This window comes from Rhinichthys klamathensis, unplaced genomic scaffold, assembly GCF_029890125.1.
Source record: "Rhinichthys klamathensis goyatoka isolate OS25496 unplaced genomic scaffold, OSU_Roscu_1.1 h1tg000356l_1, whole genome shotgun sequence".
Lineage (NCBI taxonomy): Eukaryota > Metazoa > Chordata > Actinopteri > Cypriniformes > Leuciscidae > Rhinichthys > Rhinichthys klamathensis.
The window spans coordinates 910845-936750 of NW_026606865.1; the positions used below are offsets into that span (position 1 = coordinate 910845).

The 25906-nt window shown below is 39.1% G+C and overlaps 1 protein-coding gene across 14 annotated transcripts in view; it reads right to left on the bottom strand.

Annotated features, from left to right (window-relative positions):
• Window positions 1-25906, bottom strand: part of ank1a (ankyrin 1, erythrocytic a) — a 93026-nt gene that overhangs the window by 65187 nt on the left and 1933 nt on the right. For 13 of the 14 annotated variants that reach the window (XM_056232803.1, XM_056232801.1, XM_056232798.1 and 10 more), the window contains exons 2-18: window positions 22073-22171; window positions 18249-18347; window positions 16020-16118; window positions 15664-15762; window positions 14061-14246; window positions 12798-12896; window positions 12619-12717; window positions 12436-12534; window positions 11241-11438; window positions 10528-10626; window positions 9222-9320; window positions 8753-8851; window positions 6572-6769; window positions 6370-6468; window positions 4076-4174; window positions 3759-3956; window positions 3442-3540 (exon numbers count right to left, since the gene is read on the bottom strand). In XM_056232803.1, coding sequence (XP_056088778.1) covers window positions 3442-3540; window positions 3759-3956; window positions 4076-4174; window positions 6370-6468; window positions 6572-6769; window positions 8753-8851; window positions 9222-9320; window positions 10528-10626; window positions 11241-11438; window positions 12436-12534; window positions 12619-12717; window positions 12798-12896; window positions 14061-14246; window positions 15664-15762; window positions 16020-16118; window positions 18249-18347; window positions 22073-22171 — 2067 coding nt within the window. Of the gene's footprint in view, window positions 1-3441; window positions 3541-3758; window positions 3957-4075; window positions 4175-6369; window positions 6469-6571; window positions 6770-8752; window positions 8852-9221; window positions 9321-10527; window positions 10627-11240; window positions 11439-12435; window positions 12535-12618; window positions 12718-12797; window positions 12897-14060; window positions 14247-15663; window positions 15810-16019; window positions 16119-18248; window positions 18348-22072; window positions 22172-25906 lie in introns of those variants that run through there. The other variant, XM_056232805.1, reaches the window with a different exon arrangement.

The following is a 25906-nucleotide window of genomic DNA, read 5'->3' on the forward strand; positions in this document are numbered from 1 at the left end:
ATCCCTTTCCCACTCTACAGATAAAGCGTTGTGAATTCCGGCTCGCGTACCCCGAAGTGATAAAATAAAACAAAATTCTGTATCAAAATTTATAGGCAAGACAAGTAGTTTGTTTAGGCTGGGTTGTATGGAATTACAAACCTGCGCACATATTTTCAAAAGCACATAACTATAGAATCAATTCTGAATGTGCATGTGAACGCCGTCAGCGTTAATCACAGGTTCGCGTTTAAAGTCTGATAATTTCAAAGGTGAATCAATCAAAATTAACTTTAGCTGGAAATAACATTATTCAAGAACCGCTATAAAGCCAAAACAATCTCTGTTACCTTAAATTATATGTTTATCTCTGTAAAGCTACTTTGAAACAATCAATTGTTAAAAGCGCTTAATAAATGAAGATGACTTGACTTGACAATATTGATGTGATCAATCTCATAATTGTAGTAACCATAATCAGAATAGAATATGTGGTGTATGCCGATTTTAATCGCAATAAACAGATGTAATAAACACTTTAATCGCATCTATTCCACTCTGACCAAAGTGCACACTGATGACGTTGTCATGCGCAGATTCTTAAACATAGCGCTAAAGAAGACATCACAATTTTGAGGTGGCAAAGAAACGTCTCGGTTACGTATGTAACTCTCGTTCCCTGAAGGAGGGAACGGAGACGCCATGTCGGTGAACGACGAATAAGTGTAACTAAACGAGCCCATGCACATTGGCATGCGATAATTGCATTGCATCTTCAGGTTTTACGCTGAGGAGCCGAGCCGGGGACCAGGCTGCCCCAGCGTGGCACAGCAGATGTGGCGCGGGACATGGCGTCTCCATTCCCTCCTTCAGGGAACATGAGTTACATACATAACCGAGACGTTCCCTTTCAGTCGGTCACTCCGACGCCACGTTGGTGACCGACGAATAGGAATCCCTACCAAAGGGCCACAGCTGCTGTCCCCCTCCAGCGCCCTCTGTAAACCTCCTACTCCCTCTTACCTGATGGGACAGGGCTTACACAGAGAAGCCCCTCACTGCTGTTCTGACTCAGTGAGACTATTTGATAACACTGGGAAAGCGTGCCCTTCCCATTGGAAAAGGAATCCTGCGGAAGCTACATCCTTGCCCAAAGGAGTTATGTGGAGATGAGATATTGACTTACCCCGTGGGGAATTTTGCATATGGAATTACTGGGATGTACTTGCTAAGCCAAGGTGATGTCATCCACTATCCAGTGGGGCATCCTCTGCTTGGAGACAGCCTTTCCCTTCTGCTGGCCTCCGTAACAGACAAAGAGCTGGTCTAAGGTCCTGAAGCTTTTAGTTCAGTCTACATACTGTGGCAGAGCGCGGACGGGACAGGGGAAAGCCAGGGCTTGGTCTGCATCCTCCGAGGGCAGCGTTTGCTAACCTTGGGCACATAGCCAGGCCGGGGTCTCAGTACCACGTGGCCGTCACCTGGCCCGAACTCTAGGCACGATTTGTCGACTGAAAATGCCTGCAGGTCCCCTACCCTCTTGATGGAAGCCAATGCAACCAGCAACAAAGTCTTCATAGACAGAATCTTTAAGTCTGCTGACTGCAAAGGCTCGAAGGGAGGATTCTGAAGTGCTCGGAGTACCAGAGCAAGGTCCCAAGAGGGTATGGAGGGGGGTCGAGGAGGATTTAACTGTCTCGCCCGCCAAAGAATCCTGACAACCAACCTGACTGATTTGGCAACTATATAGTTGTGACATGCGGAAATAGTGGCAGCATGCACTTTGAGGGTGGAAGGAGACAGCCCTCGCTCCAACCCTTGCTGCAAGAAGGAAAGCACGAACCCTATCAAACACCTTCGGGGGTCCTCTCGGGGAGAGGACCACCACTCTACGAACAGGTTCCACTTCAAGGTGTACGCACGTCTTGTAGATAGTGCCCGTGCCGAAGTGATGGTGTTAAGTACCTCTGGGGGTAAGTCACCTAGAACCTCCGCGTCCCGTCCAGGGACCAGACATGTAGTTTCCAGAGGTCTGGACGTGGGTGGCATAGGGTGCCTCGTTTCTTAGAAAGAAGGTTCTTCCTTAGAGGAATGGGCCAAGGAGGAGCTGTCACGAGGAGCATGAGTTCTGGGAACCAGGTCCGGCTGGGCCAATAGGGAACCACCAGCAGGACCTGCTCCTCGTCCCCCCTGACTTTGCACAGGTCTGTGCAAGTAGGCTCACTGGGTGAAACGCATATTTGCGAAGGCACTGCAGCCCGGCAGCTTGACGGCACATGACACGCTGAAGAGTGAGAGACCCATTTAGGTTTTGCCCGGCGGAAGCTCTCACTGATCTCCACGGTCTCCCAGAGTGTCGCGCAGACCTGCAGCTGTGCTTTTACACACAAACAGCGGCTGGCCAAGAACAGAGGGGACTCAAGCTTTCCGGAGAAAGAAGAGTCGACCAGTTTCCATGCGAAAACATGAACCACCCACGAACACAATCTCACATGTTTCCCAGGCATGCGAGACAGTGATTGTGGCCGTCAGTGAGGACAGGAAACGACCGCATCCAGAAACACACGGGTGGAATGTCATCTTTAGAAAGACGCAACTCACACCCATGTAAGCTCTTTTAAGAGACTCGCTCTCTCTCGGTGCTGTAGCACCCACGGGGGAAAAGATCACGGCAACACTGACAGGGAATGTGCAGCCTGTAGACAGTGTGCACCCACTCTTGAAAAAGCGTTCTGAAAAAGCGCACCGTCACCAGCTGTAAGAACAGCTTTTTAGCGCTCATTTAAGGTGCATATACACACACGCGAGAGGACTCAATCACCGCTGTATCGCACTGTCACACCAACACCAATGAAGAGAAAGCGTCTTCCTTGAGAACTGGCTCTTTTAGATAACACTGCTTGTGGATTAGAGACAGGACAAACGAACCGCTCGGCTCTGAAGCGAAAAGCTGAAGATGAGATGCACCTTCTGCTCATTATATGCGCGTGCCGCGATGCAGCGCAGCTGATGCAATTATCGCATGCCAATGTGCATTGGCTTGTTTAGTTACACTCGAAGTAGATTGGCCTCTCTAGCGAGATTCCTATTCGTCGGTCACCGACGTGGCGTCGGAGTGACCGACTGAAAGGGGACTAAGTTCATGTTGACGACATTGCACGACGAGTATAATCCAGTATACTGATGTCGAAAACATCGAAATGAAGACATTTTACAGAGTCCAGTAACACACCTACTATATAGAGTTTATCATCTGTGCTGTGCATTGGGGTATGTGAAGAATGGCATTAAAAATAACCACAATTTTACCGCATAATCAGAATAATGAAAATTGTTTGGGTCATGTTTACTGATTACAGGAAATAATCACATTATTGGTGCACATGTAAACGTAGTCATTGATTATTATCAATAATAATGTAAATCATTATGTGCACTCTGTAGAAAAACAACAGTTTTTACCCGTGTGGCAGCGTAGACGGACGCCTCATGTTTCACTAGTATATCAGCAATCCCAACATGCCCCTCCTGAGCCACAAGGTGAAGAGGGGTCAGACCGCTCTGAGGACAGACAACAGAAGTGTATCATAATCTGACACAGAAGTGGGATAAATTATTTATTTTTACTCCATCCTTTAAAAACTGCATCACTAACATATGGAAGTTTGTTTCCACCATGAAATAAAGACATTTTTCTCACAATTCTGATAATATCTGTGTGTGTGGGGGGGATTCTTGCTTTAAAAAAGGGTGCAAAAATGTAAGTATGATAAGTTTACCTTATTGCCCAGATTTACATTGGCCTGCTTTGAGATAAGCAGCAACACCATGTCTGGTTGTCCCTCTTGGGATGCGAGGTGTAAAGGTGTGACCCCTTGCAGTGACTCAGCGTTGGCAGAAGCTCCATGCTGCAGTAAACTACTCGCTACCTCCACCTGGTTCTGCTTCGAAGCAATATGGAGCGGAGTATAGCCATTCTGAGGAGAACAATTAGCAAGTTTATGCACTTTGTGGCTAAACTAGTTAAAAATAATGATTAAGACTGTGAGTTTTTGCAGTGTAATGACAGTCAAGCAGGGCAATAACAGTGTCATACTCGAGCGGCACTGTGCGGCGATCCCCCTTTGCCGAGTAAAAGATTGACCACATCTAGATTGTTATGATGGACGGCCACATGCAACGGCGTGAGTCCAACCTGTAGAGGAGAAGGCATCTTACATCACTACCATCAATAATACACAATGAAAATGCAATAGATATGAATGATAGAACACTTAGTACTACCACTGGAAAAAAAAAAGTGTGCTTAATTGTGTTGATTGTGCACTTCAAATTTTAAAAGTATATTTTAAAAAACTACTTGCAGATAATATCATATTAATGAAATAAAAGGCCACTTCAGTGTAGGGATTTCCCTCTTTTTTTTCGCAGCTGAACCTCTTTGACCTAATATCTTTACTTGAAGTTAATAAATTAGGTCAGTAATAAAATTTATCGGATGTCGGTTAATGGTCACATGACATGCAAGTAAAAAAAAAAAAAAAAAAAATTTCATTAAACACATGAAACGCCTGCAGTTCCACCGTGAACCCCAGTCTAGGAAACCCTTCATGATGTTGATAACAAAGAATAGAATATCATTTCTTTCTCTTAGTAAATTTATATCAATATGGTACAAGATTATCCTATTCAAATCAATGTGATAAACGAGCTAGGTCAAAAGTAAGCAAAAAGTAGTCAGAATACATTGCCTAAAATGAGTAATCTAGATTACATTACGAACTGCAATTTTTGTCATGCAATCGGAAATCAGTAACCGACTACAATTTGTATGTAATATACCCAGCATTCCCAGGGCCGGATTAAGAATTCAGAGGGCCCTGGGCACAATGTCTTGTAGGCCCCCCCTTAGGCAGGCCAAATGTAGTTTGTCCAAGGACATTTTAATTTGGCATTAACTGTATTACTGACTTAAAAGGAACTTTTTTGTACATATTACTTCATAAATGATCTGTGTTTCCCATAGGATTTTATAAAACTATGTTGGGTGGAACTCTATCCCTCTAGGGGGGTTCGGGGGCATGCTCCCCCGCAAGAAAATTTTGTACATTTTAAGGTTAAATGCATCAATCTGGTGCACTTTGAGAGCTCACAATTAAGAGCTTCAACCGGCTTTAACCCATGAACTGTGCACATTGAACAAAGAAAAAGCATTGACTTACCTGGACATTAAAGAGGGCTCTAACATCTTTTTAGTTATGATATAGAGTCTCAGTCTGCATTACATTATCACTGGTGTTTTAGGATGCCAAACAATTATTATAATAATGATTTATATAATTATTCCTATGACGTAAAATCATATACCTCCTATAAATGTAGCCTAAAAGTATTTTGCATTACATTACACAGTATAGGAAAAGTACAATACTTTTGTCCTAATTTCTTTAATTGCCAGAAATAAACCCTTGAGCTTTCATTTTTTGGGAAAACACCAGATCACCATGCTGATCGCGTGAGCAAAGCGCGCACTTCTATTTAAATCACGCAGCACAAACAGAATGCCTATAGGCTACTTAAAGTCTTTTGCTGTTTTATAACGGCACGAAGCAATATCATAGTTTCAATTTGACTTCGTTGGCAAAATATAACGCTAAACAGTCGAGACCTTTATGTTGGGCAACCGTAGGCAACTGCTTCTCCATCACTTCAAATTTCAGAGCGTCAAGTCACGCGACGCGAGTCGACATGATAGCTCGCTCTCGCTCACTGCGCAGGAATACAGACGCTGTTTTTGACGCGATTTAACATTATATTTTGATCGAATGGGTTGCAAAAATATGCATATAATTAGGAAAGTGAGGACTGCGTTTATAACGTGATCTAACATAATATTTGACGGTGCGCAGGGCCCTTAGATGTCATGTGCCCCTGGGCAAGTGACCAGTTGCCCTAATGGTTAATCCGGCCCTGAGCATTCCCATGTTATATGTTAAATTGTAATCAGATTAAAGTTACTGACTATGTAACTGAATTTCAAATTGGTTGTGTCTGTTTACACGTCGACACACAAGCCATTGAAAGACCCATTTCAGTCAACCACTAATTCTATCGGTAACAAGTGTCCTTGTTACATATGTTACATGTACTTACCATAATAATAACAGTAAATTATGCATAATTACATGCAACTAACCCTCAACCAAATCCTAATCCTACCCTAACCCTATAGTAAGTACATGTTGTTAATTAATATTACTCAGTACTATGTATAATAACATTGTAACAATGACACCTTAAAATAAAGTGTAACCATTCTATCTATATAAATAGCTATAGAATGAACTATAAATGCGTATAAATGCATACATGCATGCAGGTGGTTCATACTTTGCCTGCAGCATTTGGATTGGCTCCTCTCTCTAAAAGCAGCACTGCCACGTCCAGCTTCCCGTATTTGGCCGCCACATGAAGAGGAGTGAAGCCTTTCTGCATGACACCAACCAAACAGCAGAGAGAGTTTCAATACAAAACCAACTCTATTTTAATTCAATATGCTGGTGACTTATAGGTCTTGGGTAGAGCACTGTACCTTGGTCATTTTGGTTAGCTGGGCGTTGACGTCCAGGAGGATGCTGGCAGTTTGTGTGTGTCCCTCACGGGAGGCGATGTGCAGTGGAGTGTGTCCCGCTGTTGTGTTGGAGTCGGGGTTTGCTTTGTGCTCCAGCAGAAGCTTCACCATCTCGTTGTGACCCATACGGGCTGCACAGTGTAGCGGCGTCTGGTCATCCTGATGGAGGTGAAGATCATTAAGTGATCATTTTTTAATAACATGATACACAAAAAAAATCAATGGCTATATTTATAAGTTCTTCTCAAATTGTATTTATATTATAAATTAAAGAAATATATATTTTATTATATATACAGGTTTATATAGTATAATATTCAGGGGTGCACATAACTGGTACGCAGGTACGCATGCGCGACATAAATCAGAAATGCGTAATGCCACTTGTGTTATTACGCGCCTTTGCGTACTTAAAGGGTAACTGTCGCCAAAATGCAACCTAGGGTCTTTTTGTTAATCTACCCGAGGCAAACTTTCATTTAAAAGCATAATTAGAATGGAAACGCCACTTTTAAGTTTGACCGTATTTTCGTTTTCGGTCAAATTGCCTTTTGAATGGGAGAGCTAGGGGCACGTATATGATAGCATCAAAATCGCTATTTTTAAAACACTAAGAAGGCTCGACACAACATGAAACTTTGCTGGAAGTATCACCAGGGGCTCTACACATGAATTCGAGCATTGAGAACATTGTTTGTGTACACAGTTTTCTAAAAAGAAAGATAGTGAACAACTCACTGTAGCTGTGTCCGCCGGAACAGTAACACCCGCATTTTGTCAGTCAAAAATAGTCGATCTCCGAATGCGAACTGAACTGACTCTGAATTTTAGTATTGTTTCTTATATGAGGATCCTTTTTCAAATACAAGGTCAATATTGTTTTTCACTTACGACAAAACAACAAATTATCCGTGAATTTATATGGAACTAAGCTTTAGGAGCTTTCCATCTTTACTCTCCTCCCTGTTAAGTTGCATTCGGAGATCGACTATTTTTGACTGACAAAATACCGGCTGACACAGCTATAGTGAGTTGTTCAAAATCCTCACCATGAAGTCTAATGAACTACACAATCAAATTGCACTTCAAATTAAATTTTTCCAAAGATGTTTTCTGTCATTTTAGGTCGTTTTTTTCACGCTAATGTAAATTTAAGTGTTCGTTTTTTAAAATAAGTTCGGTCTTTAGTTAGTTATTTGATGCTATAAAAACGGGAATGTGATGTCATGATTGACAGCTGTGATTGACAGCTTCTACACTGAGGAGGACTGCACTTATTAAGACCACGCTACATATGGGGTGAGTACCAAACACCATCTCCTGGTACTCACCTGAGTAACTCACTGAAAAAGTTATGTGCACCCCTGATAATATTATATATTATTATACATACATTGACTATATTTGACAACACTTTAGTTTAGGGTCCAATTCTCACTATTAACTAGTTGCTTATTAGCATGCATATTACTAAGATATTGGCTTTACTTATAAAGCACATATTAATACTTTATTCTGCATGCTCTTATTCTACATCCCTTATACCCATACCTAAACTTAATAACCACCTTACTAACTATTAATAAGCAGTAATTAGGAGTTAATTCAGGCAAAAATAGTAGTTAATAGTTAGTTCAAGTCCCCTTGTGGTTAAAATCAAGCTTTTAATGTTGTTTATATATGTCTATGTGGTGTTTTTAATATGCTTTAAGACAAACCAAGTGTAAATTCATAAGTCAACAGAGTATTTTCTCCTTAAAACTGCAGTGAACCAAAGACAGTCTCAAAAACACGGTTTGGAATCGCTGGTGTTTCTGACGTCACAAACGACCTTGTAACCAATCAGATCAACGTGTAGAGTTACATTCAAGCTATTTTAAGGCATGACAAAATTGCAAGGTAAATTATTACCTTTATTTCTCGCAATATAAATATAATTTATATCTATAATATAATTGCGATATAAACTCGCAATTGCGAGAAATAAAGTCAGAATTGTGAGATAAAAAGTTGCAATTACCTTTTTAATATTTAATTCTGTGGCGGAAACAAGCTTCCATGAAATATTTTTTTTGCTTAAAGAGAATAAAAGACCAACATATACAAACTAAACACATCAAAATAACATCAAATGAAATGTACCTTGGCTTTGGCGTCCACTGGAGCTGCATTTTGCAACAGGAACTCAGCAACTTCACAGTGACCAGCTCGAGATGCCATGTGCAGAGGCGTTTCCACTTTCTACAAGTACACATTAATGTACAAGTACATTACAAGACAAGTACAAGATCACAGCAAAAGCACAGCTCGCAGTCCACACATCTTAAACCACCTAGTGCAGGGGTGGGTAACTTCAGTCCTGCAGAGTCGAACTCAAACACACGCTAATCAATGTCTTCAGGATTACTAGCAAACTACACGTTTTCGTAACAAAAAGTTTTGGTTTTTATCCGGGTTGGAGTTAAACTCTCCAGGACCGAAGCTGCCCATCCCTGACCTAGAGATAAAACTGTGTGAGGAAAATGTTGCTTTCAAAAGGTTAAATTCCATGTTTTCGTGAACATACTTCAGTGCATTGCTTTAACTGCTGATATTTCACTTTGTTGCTTACCACGTTTGAGGCATGCGGCGATGCTCCTTTCTGCATTAGGATCTTCACTATATTCAGATGACCCATAAAGGAAGACACATGCAGCGGGGACAACCCTGACTGTTGGACAGAAACACAAAGAACTAAACATGTCATGGCCTGAAATTGTGATAATGCTCACACCTCTTTAGTAGACCTTGCTCTATTCAAAACGTAAACTACCTAAAATGCATGTTGCTTTTTATTGTTTTTGAAGTGAAATTCATTCCCAGTCTTAATGAATCACTGTGTCTGTTTTTATGCTTTTGTGGTCTTATTTGTCTGCCATGACCTTTTCTCCCAATAGGTCTATAATATCTGGAGAAATCTACCACTCATCTAATGATAATAACCAATGAGCCACAAAAATAAAGTCCTGATAAAACTGATGTATTGGTGGGTGATAGGACAAGAGCTCTTAGTAGCATCTACCGTATACTGAGCTGTGATATCGTTACCGTACTTTCAGAGTCAAAATTGCATTGTTGAGAGGAAAAAAACACACAGATGAGCGACATCGGTGTATAAGTCATTGTATTATTACATTCAGGAATGTATACTGTATGATATACGCTGTGGCCACATTGGACCAGCAACGGTTTGGAAAATGGATGATTCAGCAGCGGCGCCATCTTCTGGTCAGACGAGGGAATTCATTCGGTCCGCGACTCTCACAGTGGATTATGGGTATTCTCTACCTGTTTAGCGTACATCGTTTGTACACTCGTTATTGCGCTGCGTTATGGGATTGAATGAGTGCACTCAATAACGTCCACTATGGTTTCGGACACCACTACAAATGGCTGTTTGCCCTATTTAACGATATAGGGTGCGATTTCGACCCTAGTCTCTGTCTCGTTTAGTTCCTTGTTCGTTCTTACGTCTCATACTATGTTGGTTTGTGTATTCCTTTTGCTCTTGAGTTGATATTCTAATGTTTTCGTTTTGTTTGCTTATGTAAATAAATACATTTACTGCAACTAGATCCTGCTTCTTGCAAAAATAAAAATATATTTGGTTAGAATATACAGCTATTTTTGCATGGATGCCAATGGGAAAACATGCTTTTTGGCAGCAAGCTAACTGAACTGTGCTATGAGTTGCTCTTGGTTTGACAATCAGGATAAAAGGTACTAAAATTCATAATAAAAGTCCCCCAACACACCAAACAAATACAATGACTTCTAGAACTCAGTTAAAACCAGTGAATACATCACAATAATTTTAATTTAAAATAATGAAATGTTATTAACAGTATTTTACACTGTGAAATGATCCTGTTGCTCACCTCTGTTACCGCCTCCAGGGACGCAGAATGCTTTAATAGCAGGTCCATTACACGCATGTGGTTCTTCTTACAGGCAATATGGAGTGGCGTGAAGCCATTCTAAGCATAAGTGGACAAATAAATGCGATTTTGTGAACAGTTTCTGGATGTTTCATAATAATAGGGTAAATGTTAAAGGGTCAGTTCACCCAAAAATGAAAATTATGTCATTATTGACTCATGTTGCTCCAAGCCCGTAAGACCTCCGTTCATCTTCAGAACACAGTTTAAGATATTTTAGATTTAGTCCGAGAGCTTTCTGTCCCTCCATTGAAAATGTATGTACGGTATACTGTCCTTGTCCAGAAAGGAAATAAAGACATCATCAAAGTAGTCCATGTGACATCAGTGGGTTAGTTAGAATGTTTTGAAGCATCGAAAATACATTTTGGTCCAAAAATAACAAAAACTACGACTTTATTCAGCATTGTATTGTCTTCCGGTTCTGTTGTGGATCCGCGTTCAGTGACGTAAGTGACGCTGACGTAAGACGCTGCTTAGATTTTAGTAAATCTAAAATATCTTAAACTGTGTTCTGAAGATGAACGGAGGTCTTACAGGCTTGGGACGACATGAGGGCGAGTCATTAATGACATAATTTTCATTTTTGGGTGAACTAACCCTTTAACATGTGCATTAACTGTTCCACGTTTGCCTTTTAAACGTGTACTAACCAGAGCACGGGTGTTTGGTTTGGCTCCTTTGTCCAGGAGCACCTTGGCCACGCGATGATGTCCACAGTGTGCCGCCACATGCAGTGGTGTCAGGTGGTCTAGAGTGATGTCATCAATCTCTGCATTGTACTGTAATAGCTGTTTGATACAGTCCAAATGATCGCCCTGGGCTGCCATATGTATTGGCGACAGGCCATTCTGTGCAGTGAACATATGGGAACATTTAGAGCTGCCAAATGCACTTTCTTTCAAATTTCTGGCAATCAAGCAGGCTTTTTTTTTTTTTTTTGGTTAGATTTCTGAACTGAATGTGTTTAAAATACACAATAACCAGGTTTATATATTTATCATCAACAAATCCAATTCATTTCAATTAACTAATTGAATATTTCTTGGTCCACAACTAGAAATATTTTAACCATGTTTATACTTTATAACTGAATAAATGTTTTTTTTCCCCCACAAAATACAGATTTATGCAGATTCTAAGCAATATCAACAAATGCATTTTTTTATTATTATTTAAATATAATCAAATGGATGCAAATAGGTAATAATAAACTTTGCAGAAATCTTACCCGTTTCATTTATGACAAATATGCATCACATTAAGTTTAACATTTGCTTATGTTAAAACTGCGTGAGCCAAATAAATGGAATTTGTATATGCAATTCAAATATATTAATCCTAAATGTTTTTGGATTTTAATCAATGCATATTATTATGTTTGCACTGCTGACACATACTATTGAAACTGCAGTTCCCAATAGTCTATGTAAAAAAAAAAAAAAAGTCAAGATATGCTACTTTCAATTTTTCAATTTTATCCTAACATGCACAGCTGCAAATTCAGTAAATAAAATGTAATAATACCTAATAATGGCAGTTTTTTGGTGGGAGAAATTCTTGCATAATTACCATATTGTTTATTATTGTTTATTGTTTATTATTTAGATCCCCATTATTTAGATCCCCATCCCCACCATATAAGAACAATAGCTTGACCTACAGTATGCTGATGAAATTGACCAAGGTGAACCAAATCAAAGAGATTCATAAACTATCGAATTGGTGATGTTGGATTATTTCTTTTTTTATTGGTTACTTCAGAACACCACGTGACTACACCATGTGTCTCGATGTCAAATGTTTTGTGGCTATATGTAAACGCAGAGTGTTTGGGTGTATGCCTACTTTGGTCTTGGCCTGTATTGGGGCTCCTTGGTCCAGAAGGATCTCGATTATTCTCCCATGGCCATTTCTGGCAGCACAGTGAAGAGGAGTCAACTCATCCTGTGATGACAAGGGAGGAAGAACAAACGTGTATACAAATCCTCTAGTCTCGTTAATGTTTAGAATTATAACTTTATAACATACTTTTGTCTTAGCATCAATCTTTGCTCCTCGGTCCAGCAGAAGTCTGACCATGATAACATTTCCTCTCCTGGATGCAATATGTAGAGGTGTGATCCCATTCTGAAAGAAAAACACACTAGTTTGCTTGTTGCTGTAAACAGACTTGAGGATCAGTCCAGAAATATTTATAAAAGACAGACCTTGGGTGTGAAGTTCACATCAGCTCCTCGGTTCAGAAGCAGCTGGGCAACATTCAGGTTTTCATAGTGGGCTGCGATATGGAGTGGTGTGAAGCCTGTCTGCAGAGGATCATGGGAAATTGAGTTAGCAACCAGTAACAGTTGTTCCTCTGATTGCTTCAATATCAGTGCAGATTTCAATGAACTGTATACTCTACCCTTCAAAAGTTTGGGCTCGGTAAGAATGTTTTTGCAAGAAGCATTTATCTGATTACAAATACAGTAAAAACAGTACTATTGTCAGATATTATTACAATTAAAAATGTAAAACATTTCTCATTATAAATGTTGAACGTTTTGCTGCTCAATGGTTTTTTGGAAACCGTAATACATGTTTTTCATGATTCTTTAAAGTTCAAAAGTCTCTACTATCACTTTTGATCAACTTAATGCATTCTTGCTTTATAAAAAATTCAATCTTACTGACCCCAAACCTTTGAACAATTGTGTGTTTACACAGATTAACGCAGTAAGTCAGGCTTGCAGTGCAACCTTCAGCTGGTTAATGTTGGTAACTGTTGTAAAATCACTATAATGTATGGCTATGTCACACTTGCTGTGTAATATAACGTGAATGACTCAAAAATATTAACTTCAATAGTCTTTAATCCAAGAAATCAAATACTCAGGAGATACTTCAGGTAATGAAAATGCACACAACACATTAAACAATGATGAGAATCAACGGTAAATCCGTTCTTTTCTGTTCGCGTTGCATTCAAAAAATGAAAAAAAAAAAAATGCTGGGTTGTTTCAACCTATGTTTTGGGTCAAATATGGACAAACCCAACCGTAGGTAGAGTGGCACGATTCTGGAAAAATTAAGAATCACGTTTTTTTCCCCCGCATGGGTGTTTGAATTGAGATTGCGATCTTTTAACGATTAATCGTGCAGCTCTAACAGTTGGGTTTAAAATTTAATTAAAAAAATTAAGTTTGTCCATATTTGACCCAAACATGGGTTGAAAACAACCCAGCATTTTTTTTTATGTACTCACATCATGATTGTATTAGAATTTCGATTAAACGCACAGCCCTGGTGCTAAATACATAAAATATACAAATATTTTAATTTCATTGCTATTACCATGCAACTAAGCGCCCAAAACATTTTTAATGGCTTCAAACCTGGCTCATTTAATCAGATAATATAATGTTACATTTATACTAGATGCCCAGTAGTTTAGTTTAGTAAAAGAAAGATTTTCATCAGTTTACACAAACCTTGCTTAAGACATCAGGATTGGGGTCATTCTGTAAGAGCACAGCGGCAGTGCGGGTGTCGTCGTTTCGGGCAGCGATATGCAGTGCGGGAAGGCGGACCTTGCCCTTAGTACCGTGGTTGATGAGCAGGGCCACCACATTCTCATGGCCCTGCTGAAGAGCCACAGCAAGAGGGGTAAAGCCATCCTGAGAGACACACAAACATACAACACATCACGGGAACATCCATATTTCTCTGAATAACCGGAGTAAAAATAGCAGGTTAAAGGTGAACAGTGAGATCTATAGTAGCTTGTTTCCGCCACAGAATAAAAAATAAAAAAGGTAATTGCGACTTTTATCTCGCAATTCTGACTTTATTTCTCAGAATTGCGTGTTGTAAAGTCAGAATTGCGTGAAATAAAGTCACAATTGCGCGTTCTAAAGTCAGAATTGTGAGATATAAAGTCAGAATTGATTGATATAAAGTCGCAATTGTAGGTTATAAAGTCAGAATTGCGAGATATAAAGTCGCAATTGCGTGTTATAAAGTCAGAATTGCAAAATATAAAGTCAGAATTGCGTGAAATAAAGTCGCAATTGCGTGTTATAAAGTCAGAATTGCGAGATATAAAGTCAGAATTGCGTGAAATAAAGTCACAATTGTAGGTTATAAAGTCAGAATTGCGTGAAATAGTCACAATTGCGCGTTATAAAGTCAGAATTGCGAGATATAAAGTCAGAAGAATTGATTGATATAAAGTTGTAATTGCGCGTTATAAAGTCAGAATTGTGAGATATAAAGTCAGAATTGATTGATATAAAGTCGCAATTGTAGGTTATAAAGTCAGAATTGCGTGAAATAAAGTCGCAATTGCGTGTTATAAAGTCAGAATTGCGAGATATAAAGTCAGAATTGCGTGAAATAATGTCGCAATTGCGTGTTATAAAGTCAGAATTGCGAGATATAAAGTCAGAAGAATTGATTGATATAAAGTCGCAATTGTAGGTTATAAAGTAAGAATTGCGTGAAATAAAGTCGCAATTGTAGGTTATAAAGTCAGAATTGCGTGAAATAAAGTTGCAATTGCGCGTTATAAAGTCAGAATTGCGAGATATAAAGTCAGAATTGATTGATATAAAGTCGCAATTGTAGGTTATAAAGTCAGAATTGCGTGAAATAAAGTCGCAATTACGCGTTATAAAGTCAGAATTGCGAGATATAAAGTCAGAATTGATTGATATAAAGTCAGAATTGCGTGAAATAAAGTCGCAATTGCGCATTATAAAGTCAGAATTGCGAGATATAAAGTCAGAATTGATTGATATAAAGTCGCAATTGCGTGTTGTAAAGTCAGAATTGTGAGATATAAACTATTCTGAGGGGAAAAAAGTAAGTCTTTTTTTCCCCTTAGAATTGGCCTGATAACGCGCAATTGCGAGTTTATATCTCACAATGGATGATGTGATTTAAATATCTTAAACTGTGTTCTGAAGATGAACGGAGGCCTTACGGGCTTGGAACGACATCATTAATGACATAATTTTAATTTTTGGGTGAACTAACCCTTTAAAGAATATGATTTGCACAACACATACTCTATTTAAAAGTCTTTTTCATTACCTCAGTTGGAATGGTCTGATTGGCTCCATTATCCAGGAGAAACTTCACAACCTCGAGGTGATTCTCTTGTGCAGCCATGTAGAGAGGAGTGAAGCCCTTCTGTTGCAGACAGACATAAACACCCATATGCAGATACAATACCCAAACTAACACAAGCACACAAATACACAGATGACAATAGAGCCAGAGAGATTTTAGTTCGGACAGCAATACTACATCAATTCAAAATGATTCAACTGTTTAAATGAACTATAAAACATCCAACTGGAGAGAAGTTAGGTAAATGCACGCAGATAATACAACATATCAATGGCTCAAACCCATTTTAAAAGAAATCTCTTTGATTTTTCGCTCACCTGAGACTGAGCATTGACATTGGCTCCATAGTTGACCAGCTCAGTGACCACCTGTTCTTGACCAGCTAAGGCTGCTATGTGAAGAGCAGTATTTCCTTTCTACAAGAGAAATATCGTATTTAATGACACGATGAACAACATTATACAGTACATTCAAAACTGTACTTGTAGGTAATATGATATTTTTGCATTATCACTTAAAGAGAATACACTTTCATGACTGTTTCTTAACATGCTTAAGCACACTTTGTAATAATGTCACTTAAGTATTCTGTTTTAATAATCTTTTGTGGTGCTTTAAATAAGTACACTTATTGTGATCTGATGTCTAACATACTAAAACACATAAAGTGCTTGATAATAATCATTGATATTACATTTTAAAAAAATAATAAAGGTACTAAATTACAAACAATTTTCAATAGAAATGACATTAAAGTATATTTTAGTTTAATGCTTCACATTTGGCAGTGCACTTAAAACATATTTCAAAGACAATATAAAGTTCAGCTGATTGCATTTAATATACATTTAAACTATAATACAATTTCATTTATAACATGCAATTAAGTGTCCAAAGCATTACAATCAATTTGCACTTAAGATTATTATTTTAATGTATATTATAATAATAATAAGTACTTTATAAATATGCTAAAGTGTTTCACAATGGTTTTTGAGGTACATGTGAAGATTTTGTGTTAAGTTTTTCATTGCATCATGAATGTTCACCACAAAAAGTATTCGAACACATTTGCCACACAAATGGTAAAATGTATGGATATCATTGTATAAGATAAGAGATTTAATTAGATAACTAGATCTGTTAGGTAAAATTAAATGTGAAATAATTCAGAAAAGTGAAGTTATTCTGCCAAAAGCTCTAGCATCTAATGCAATGATATATATTTTTATACTTTTTTAACTCTTTCCCCACCAGAGCTTTTGAAAAAGGTTGCCAGTCACCGCCAGCATTTTTGATGAATATCACAGAATATTTTGTTATATGAATATTTGATAAAAAGAAAGAACACACCCTCTGCTTATAAACAAAACAAAACCTCGTTTTACTATAGCTGCATGCATTCCTTTTTTATCAACACTTGAATGTGGGTAAGTTTCACAAAAAAAGCAAGATTTTGAACAAAAAGCTGAGAAAATCGTGTTTTTATCAAAGACTACGCCTGGATCAGATTCAGAACGATGATCAAAACACAGATGGAGTAGATCGAGTCCATCAACACCCAAAGCTTCACAGTCCTGTACCTCGTCCTGGGTCGACATATCATTCAGTAACGTTAAGCAGTTTTGATTTATATTCTGTTTAATGTTGGTGATCGCGTTATTTTACATATGCATCTGCTTACATATAATATTGCCAAAGACAGTATAAGAAGTGGACAGAGCCATCTCATTGGAACTCAGTTGAGACAGTTGAAGCCCATTTTTAGCGATTTTTGAGCACTTCCGTTCCTGACGCGCAGACTCAAACCGACTCAAACTAAGCTTGATGACGTGAGCAACCTGTCTGACAGACGTTAATCTTCTAGTAGCTGTGCGTGAAAATTGCCAACGTTAATCTTGCAGAGATGGGGAACTTGAGCAAAGAGTTCTTTGGCGTGAGTGAGCAGGAGTAAGTATTCCGTTGCTTTTATGGACTCATTATCTATGGGCTTCTCCCTTGACGGGACGTCCCCCCGATTGCCTGCGAGCTTCTCCTCCTGTCTGTACGGTAATTTCTGTACAGCGCGACAGAGAGTCGAGTGGTTATGACGCAATCGTTAGCCTATTTTTACTAAATCTGTTTCTACGGGGCCATAGTGTAACATAGAAGGTAATGGAGCCCTTTATACATTGTCGTGTTTCTTTAGAAATAAATAATGGACAAATGGAGTCTTTAAACGCCTCGGATGTAAAGTTATTCGCTGTCAAAGTGACGCCAAAATGAATGGGAGTCAATGGAAATGCTAACGCAAGTGAAGTTCTGCTACAAGATGGCGGCACCCGGCCGGCTTCAACTTCCGGTCGATGGATTACCCCCTTGAATATTGCTTGTTTCTGCTTCTGCTTCACATGTCTTTTGATCAGGAGAATCTGGACTCTTTCGGAAAAATAGCGCCCCCTACCGTATAACAGTGAAAACACGGAAAGCTGGACATTTCCGTCAATGGTGGGGAAAGAGTTAACATCCAAATACTTTTTGTGGCTTTTTGTAGCTCTAACTCTTACCTTTGTGGCCGTCTCAAGTACAATACCATGGTGCAGTAGTTCCAGCACCATTTTAACGTGGCCTTCCTTCGAGGCCAAGTGCAGCCCGTTGAGTCCATTCTGTGAAGGGAAAGAGACAGCAGAGCAAACTCACTCTGAAGGTTATTCAATCTCAAATCATACTGGAACATCCCAAAGAGACTGAAATGGGGAAGTGGGAGGTTTGTAGTTAACACCCACTCTCACAAAACATATGGAGCACTTTCAAAAGACATCAACCGATGATGATGATGATGATGATGATGATGATAGGTGGATGGCAGGCCGGTGGTCTCTCTGCTGGGAAGAATACGGGCCATGTGGGATAGGTCTAACCTCACACAGCCTTCCTTCAGCCTCACAGGACATGTGAGGTTGGACCTTTCTCACATTGCTGATATTATCCCCTCTGAGTGTAGAGACCACTTACCCCATCTCAATGTGACTCAAAGAAACAAGCACAGGAACGAAGAAACAAAAGAAAAAGGATGGATGGATGAAAAAATACGGAACATTTACAAAGCTGCATCTGAAGAATATCATACAACAAATGGTTTCTAAAACATTTCTAGGATGCACAAAGCTTAATTCATTCATTCATTACATTTATATAGCGCTTTTCTCAGCACTTTACATAGAAGGGGGGAATCTCCTCAACCACTACCAATGTGCAACACCACATGGATAATGACACGGCAGCCGTATTGCGCCACACACCAGCTTATTGGTGGAGAGGAGACAAAGTGATTAAGCCAATCATGATTAGGAGGCCATGATGGGCAGGGGCCAATGGGCAAATTTGGTCAGGATGCCGGGGTTACACCCCTACTCTTTTCGAAGGGCATCCTGGGATTTTTAATGACCACAGAGAGTCAGGACCTCGGTTTAACGTCTCATCCGAAAGACGAAGGCTTGTTCTTATAGAGGTGGAGATTTCAAACTCTGGGTCTCTATCACTGGAAAAAGTGGATCACATGCACCTTATAAGCCGTCATTGAAAACTAAGTCAGCTAATATGATTCATATTCTTCTGGTTTCCCCTATATTTAAAAAAACAACAACCTATATTTAAAAAAATGTAAAAATGCAATGTAAATACAGGTATCGTACTTGGTATCGTTGGCTATCGGTACCGGACTCGTTCTGAATAAAGTGGTATTTGTGCATCCCTACAAATTATTGATTAAAATCAATAATAATAAGCAAATAATAGTAAAATAACACTGCTGTAGAGTATATTTTACACTGAATAACATATTTCTGAAAAGGCACTGTATAAAAAAATAATATAATATTAATATTTCTTGTATTTTTAGTTAATTGGACAATATATTAAGCCAGAGAACATATAATACACTGTATATCAATATAACTTTGATTTTCTTACCCCATTGACAAATTGTACTTTACATTTTACTTATCCGGTTTAATTCAAGATATATTTAATGAAAATAAATACACTTGTGTAAACACTTGTTTGTTTGTCAAGTGAGTGTATCTTGCTTTAAGTATATATTTTAATGGAGGGCAAGACAATAATACTAACTAAGAATATGTTATTTTCCAGTATAGCCTTCATGTATCGTACTGTAGCTCAAGCGTCTTGCAGCTTAAGGAGTTTTTCAAAGAGCTCAGCGGTGCATGTAGGCGAGGTCACTGAAACCCTCCAGAGAGCTCTGAGGACCTGCTCACACGTTTGCTACAGTATAAGGACTAAATGGAGAAAAGCGCTGAAATCATCACTCACAACACATGCGGTCATTAATCAAAGGGCATTATCATCTCAATTACTGCTGGCGTTCCTGATAGACCCACCCACAGCCGGAAATGTCAGGGTAAAAACAGGCTAAAGGGAAAAGAAGCGGACGTGAATGCAACTACTGGGCATACACACAATAGCATTTGTGCACAATAGACATGCAGTGCAATTAAAAAATGGATCCAGACATGGAAACAGAAAATGTACAATCATCCCCCCCTCCCAGTTGGCTACCTGTTAAGACAGGGAAGCTCACCCTGTTACAGTAGATTTAGTTCAGAAATAATGGACAGACATTACACCAATCAATATTAAAATTCAGTATTAGTATCTTACTTTTCAGGCCATCAGTCACATGTGTAATCTCGCGAGTCTTGGCACATTTAGAGTCAGACATGAAGACTTGCTCAGACCGGATCATTTGAATTGGATCATTGTGTGTTGTTGAGTCAAGAACAGCTACAATCGGATCAGTCCAATTCTCTAACGGATCATTCAGTGCGACTTGTGAACCGATTGAACAGAACCAGCTCGTTCATGAATCAGAAATCACTATTGCATCTCGGAACAGGCGTAGATTTCTTTAGCTTGAAGAATCCATATCCAAAGCTATGGCACCAACAATGAAACCTTCCATCTCCTCTTCTGACTCAATGTTTAGTGCAAAAACGTTTGCAATTGCCAACATCATATCGTGGACCAACTGTTACAGCACAAAAACTGGTAAAAAGTTAATGTATGCAAGAGTGTCCCGAACCGATGAACCGAATATGTTCATTAAACCTGAACCATTAAACCTATACTCTCCTGATCTCCATCACCTATGTATAGCATTGATGCCATCAACTGTGAATACAGTTTCGCTGCTGTTGAAATTCCCAGTTAACCTGGCTGGGAAAGGCGTCCCATACCGAATCCCTGGCTTATCCCAAAGTTGCTCTCTGTCCTGCGCTTTGCCATCTCTGAAATGAAGTCCAGAAAAATATGGATCCCCTTCCCATTATAGGTAAGGTTTTTCTGCTCAGCAACTCTCACTCTTTAAAATAAAGTTTATTTGGCACTGATGGTTCCATGAAGAACCTTTAACATCCATAGAACTTTTACATCCCACAAAAGGTCCTTTATAGTAGATTTTTTTAATTGTTCTTCACACTAAGAAAACAATGGTTCTTTTTAAAGAACTGATCACTCAAAGGTTCTGGGAAACCAAAAATGATTCCCGTAACACTTTATTTTGATGGCCCCCTTTGAATATTCTGTTGACTATAAGTAACTTTGCAACTACATGTCAACTAACTCTCATTAAAGTATTAGTAGAATGTCTAATTCATATCCGCTAACTCTTTATTGTGATCCTCCTCAACAGACATTATACTGACTGTAAGTAACTTGGCAAGTACATGTCAACTTAATCTAACCCAAACCCTACCAGTCTACTAATACTCTACTCACTCTAATGAGAGTTAGTAGACGTGTAGGTGCAACATTACTTATAGTCACCAGAATGTGCAAAAGGGACCATCAAAATAAAGTGAAACAATGTTTCCTCTTTTGCATCACTGCGAAAACTCTCCTTTTGGAACCTTTATTTTTAAAAGAGTAAGAACTGTTGCCACTTCACAGAAATAATGATGTCGCTCTACATGTGAGCAAGGTGGCCCTGTGCAATATATAAGCACATGCAACTGTGTGCGGGTCACCAGCACAAGGCATGTTTTGCATGCTGAGACCAGAAAAGGGATGCTTAGTTTTGCTTGAGAACAGCATGACTGGTCCAACATCACTCCATCCAGCATAACCCAGCCTGGACCAACGTGGAATTCATGCTTGGTTAAGCTGGATTTTTCATCAGGAACACGCTCTGAGAGCACATGTTTAAGATCACGTGTTTATCTGTAAGACGACATTTGATCTCTTATTGAAGCCTGGCTGTGACTCTAAGCTTCAGAAGCCCAATGGACTACAGTGATAGCTGTCAATCAGACAATTGTGTTCCTCTTTTGAACAACCATAGATGGCATGATTGGCTGAGTTGAGGGAGTCTTACCTGATTGGCTGTGTTGATGTCGATGCCATTCTTGATGTGGTCTAGAGCCTTGTCCAGATTACCTGAGCGAGCTGCACGGAGGAAACTGGTGGTAGCATCCTGAGAAAAAATACAGGAAGTAATACAGGAAGATAGAATTTATAAAATAAGAGTTTTTGGCATAATTATAACATGAAAACGAAAGGCTTTATAGGCAAGCCATTCTGTATTTTCATAGACTTGTAAAATCGTAGAATCTCACGAGTGTTTAATAAGATAACAATCGTGACATGAAATTTGATTAATAGTAGTATAATTTTTTAAAGACAGGAACAACAACTAAATGGGGCAACACCAGAAAAACTAAGAAATAAATAAATAAAGGACACACTTTTCAACATTAAATACACAAATGCATATTTACTGTACACACACCAAAGTGTAAAGCTCCCATGAAATGAATTTACAATTTCCTTCCAAGATGATCAATATTTTAGGTATTTCCTTCCTGGAAGAGAAAGACAAATGTGCAAAAATGTGTACTGTATCTCTGCTAAAAGTTTATTTAGTCAACTTTAAGAAGTACACTAGCATTTAGATGGTCTCTAATAGACAAAACTCTTTTTTGTTTTCATGGGGTCTTTTAATATTAAACATATAACCAAGAAACTGTGTTTCATTCACTGATCAGTGTTACTGAGCTATAATAATGCTGCAAAAGAAAGAGAAAATTCGAGAGAAATCGATCAGAGCGGCGGATAGAAAGAGAAAAAGATTGGGAAAAAGATGGGAAAAAGTTAAATGAGTTTTTCTCTTCTCAGTAGTGCATCTTAAAAAGCATCTTAAGAATTTTTGCCATCGAGTCTCAAATAATAAATAACACATTATATGTGTGTGGAGAGACAAACTTATACTTAATCACATTCAGCAACACAGGCATACAAACACATACCAACTTTTTCATGAAGGAACTGGAACTGTGTGAGAATTACATCAAATTGCGTAATTAATTAAAATAAATACAAAACATTGATCACTATACCATGGTTTCTTCTGTCCAATACATTCACTCAGGCCCCATCCACACTACTGCGTTTTAGTTTAGAAACGGATAATTAAAACGAATACGATCTCCGTCCACACCAGCGTTTTAGCTGCGTATTAGAATTGATCTCCGTCCACATTAAAACGACTGAAAACGCGGATCACGTGACCATTCACCAACACTGGGCATGCGCGTGCCGGTGTAAACACAACTTCATTGATAAAATTATCCCACCATGCTCTGGGTTAATCCCAAACCGACGCTCCATGTACGGTCAACGCCGCCGCTGCACACGGGAATTGTCACAGATCGCTCGAATAATAGCTTGACTCCGGCGCATGTAGGCAGTTATAGCGTTGTAAAATGCAGAATTTACTTGTACAACAGCTGCTAGCAAAGATATACGCCACGACTGATGACACCCAATCATAGAGCCGAGCGTGAGCCTCTACTACGTCATCGTTTCTAAAGTCCTCCGTTTTGACCCGTCTACACTAAAACGCCCTCCGGAGATTCAAAACGAAAAACGGATCGGCAGCGTTTCTAAACTTCTCCGTTTTGGGTCTCCGTTTTTGCCGTTTTAGTGTGGACGGGAGGTGCAAACGTAGCAAAAGATCTCCGTTTTTAAACGAAAACGCAGTAGTGTGGACGGGGCCTCAGTGTACGAAGAAGCGTTCACATCTTTAGCCAAAGACTGAAAGATTTCTAGAAAAATTATTTAGATACACATTTACAAAAATTCCAACCAACACCCTTAGATTTGAATCCCACACGTGGATCCGCTTCTGTGTCTTAAGTGCATATGAACAGATTTCCACAAATCAACACGTCCTTGAAACTGAGATGTTCTTTGGAATCAGTTTAAGTACATTGTATCGGTTCCGTTGTTGCTGTGGCGATGACAATCGGAATGTGTGAGAGTGTGTACCTTCCCTAGCAGCAGGGCTACTCTCACTGATCAAACATCCTTGACAAGTACATGGAGACACGGCACACATGCAGAACAACAAAGTGTGAGTTGGCATGGGGATGACTTGGTGACCTCCCAAGAACTAGGAGCACAATTTCTCTCCCCCATCTCTCCGCGAGTCACGGTGCAACGTTTACATGGAAAAACTATTTAAAGCAGCAGAGATAATGCCGGCACGTTCTGACCTTGTAAGAATTCTGAACTTACCACTAAAAACATTAACCTGAACATGAAACCTGAACAGTCACACACTCTGTTGCGCAGAGGCAATGCTTATAGGAAATACTGGCACAAAAAGCACGCATGCACATGCACACTTCAAAAATCCAATGTAACTTTGGCTCTATGTTTTATTTTATTTTTTACATATGATTTTTACAGTTGTCTATCCTAACACCACATGCTATTTTGCACAGACAAAACAAAAGAGATGGCATCATGCCATCCATAAAAAGTCTGATATTTCAAATCTCAAATAAAAAAACCTAATTCATTTTAGTCTGAAAATCACAATAAATTTAATTTTTTTGCTTATTTAATCAAAGTCATAGGTTGGTATATAAGTTGGTTGGTTTTTGTGGGTTACTGCTAAAAACATTAGGATGAGTGACATCTCAATAATTAAGATGATTCAAATCTTGATGTTTTAGTCCTCCAGTCTTTTTATTTTTTAGTCATTTCAATAACGTATTAATGCGTTTTTAAAACTGAACCATTTAAGGAGAACATATGTAAAAAGTGCAATCGCTGTATTTGAGTGTGTTTGCAGATGATAAGGCAGAGGCGGCGATCATGTAGACCACACCTAATACTTTAACTCTGGGTTGCCAAACTCTCCAACAAACCAAACGCAGCAAAAGATGCTGTTTTGACCCTTCCAGTTCAAAATGAAATAAAGCATAAATAAAGAATGAATGTCCACCAAAATCTAAACCCCCACATGGATAGCTTATTAATATTGCATGATTCAATAGCTGCCACAATAGATAGGTTTTCTTGGAAAATGCATCCTAACAAGTACTGTTATGAAAGCATGATTTTAGAAACAAAATAAATGGACATTTATTAGAGCAATGCAGTCCTGTTGATTCTTCATTGTGAATGATCAAGCTTTCAATGCAATGCTGTAATTATCTTGCAAAAACGCAAATGCCAACGTTAATATAGCTAATAAAACCTATAATAATTTTAGGAAAAAGGATAAATAAGCATGTTAGCACCCACCCCAGCTTTCCCCCTCTCTCTAAGATCAAGAGTACTGCAGCAGACAGGATGACATCATCACTGAGACGCAACACTGCAGTGTGTGTGTTTATGACTGCATCCGAGAGAGAGACGGAGCGAGTGGAGGAACGAGTCCCTCTCTACTGAGAAACACACACATAGATGAAGTCAAAATAATGCAATCCGCCAACATAACTCCGCTTGCGTAGCGAACAGCAGCGAGAACAGGTGGTGACGCGCATTTCCCATGAATGAGGATCCATAAAATTCCACTCGCACATAGTATTGCATTGCTGTATTCGTGTATTAGTAATATATACTTAAATCTTGCATGACTGAGAGCATGAACTCTTTCAGCCAAATTGCTGCCTTCTCTTGCTTCTTCCTTCTCCACATCGGAAGTTCAGACGATGAACTGGATGCATTATCACACCATCACATAAATGTGTGTGTTGTGGACAGCTAAACTATCATGAGCATTCCAGTCTTTACGTGCAGCTCCTGTAAAAACCTCATAAAAACTCTCATACCAACTGAGAAATCTGCAGAATGAGTGAGAACTATTATTATGTGTGCATGGGTAACATAAGACTTGTTTCACTGACCATTCCTGCTA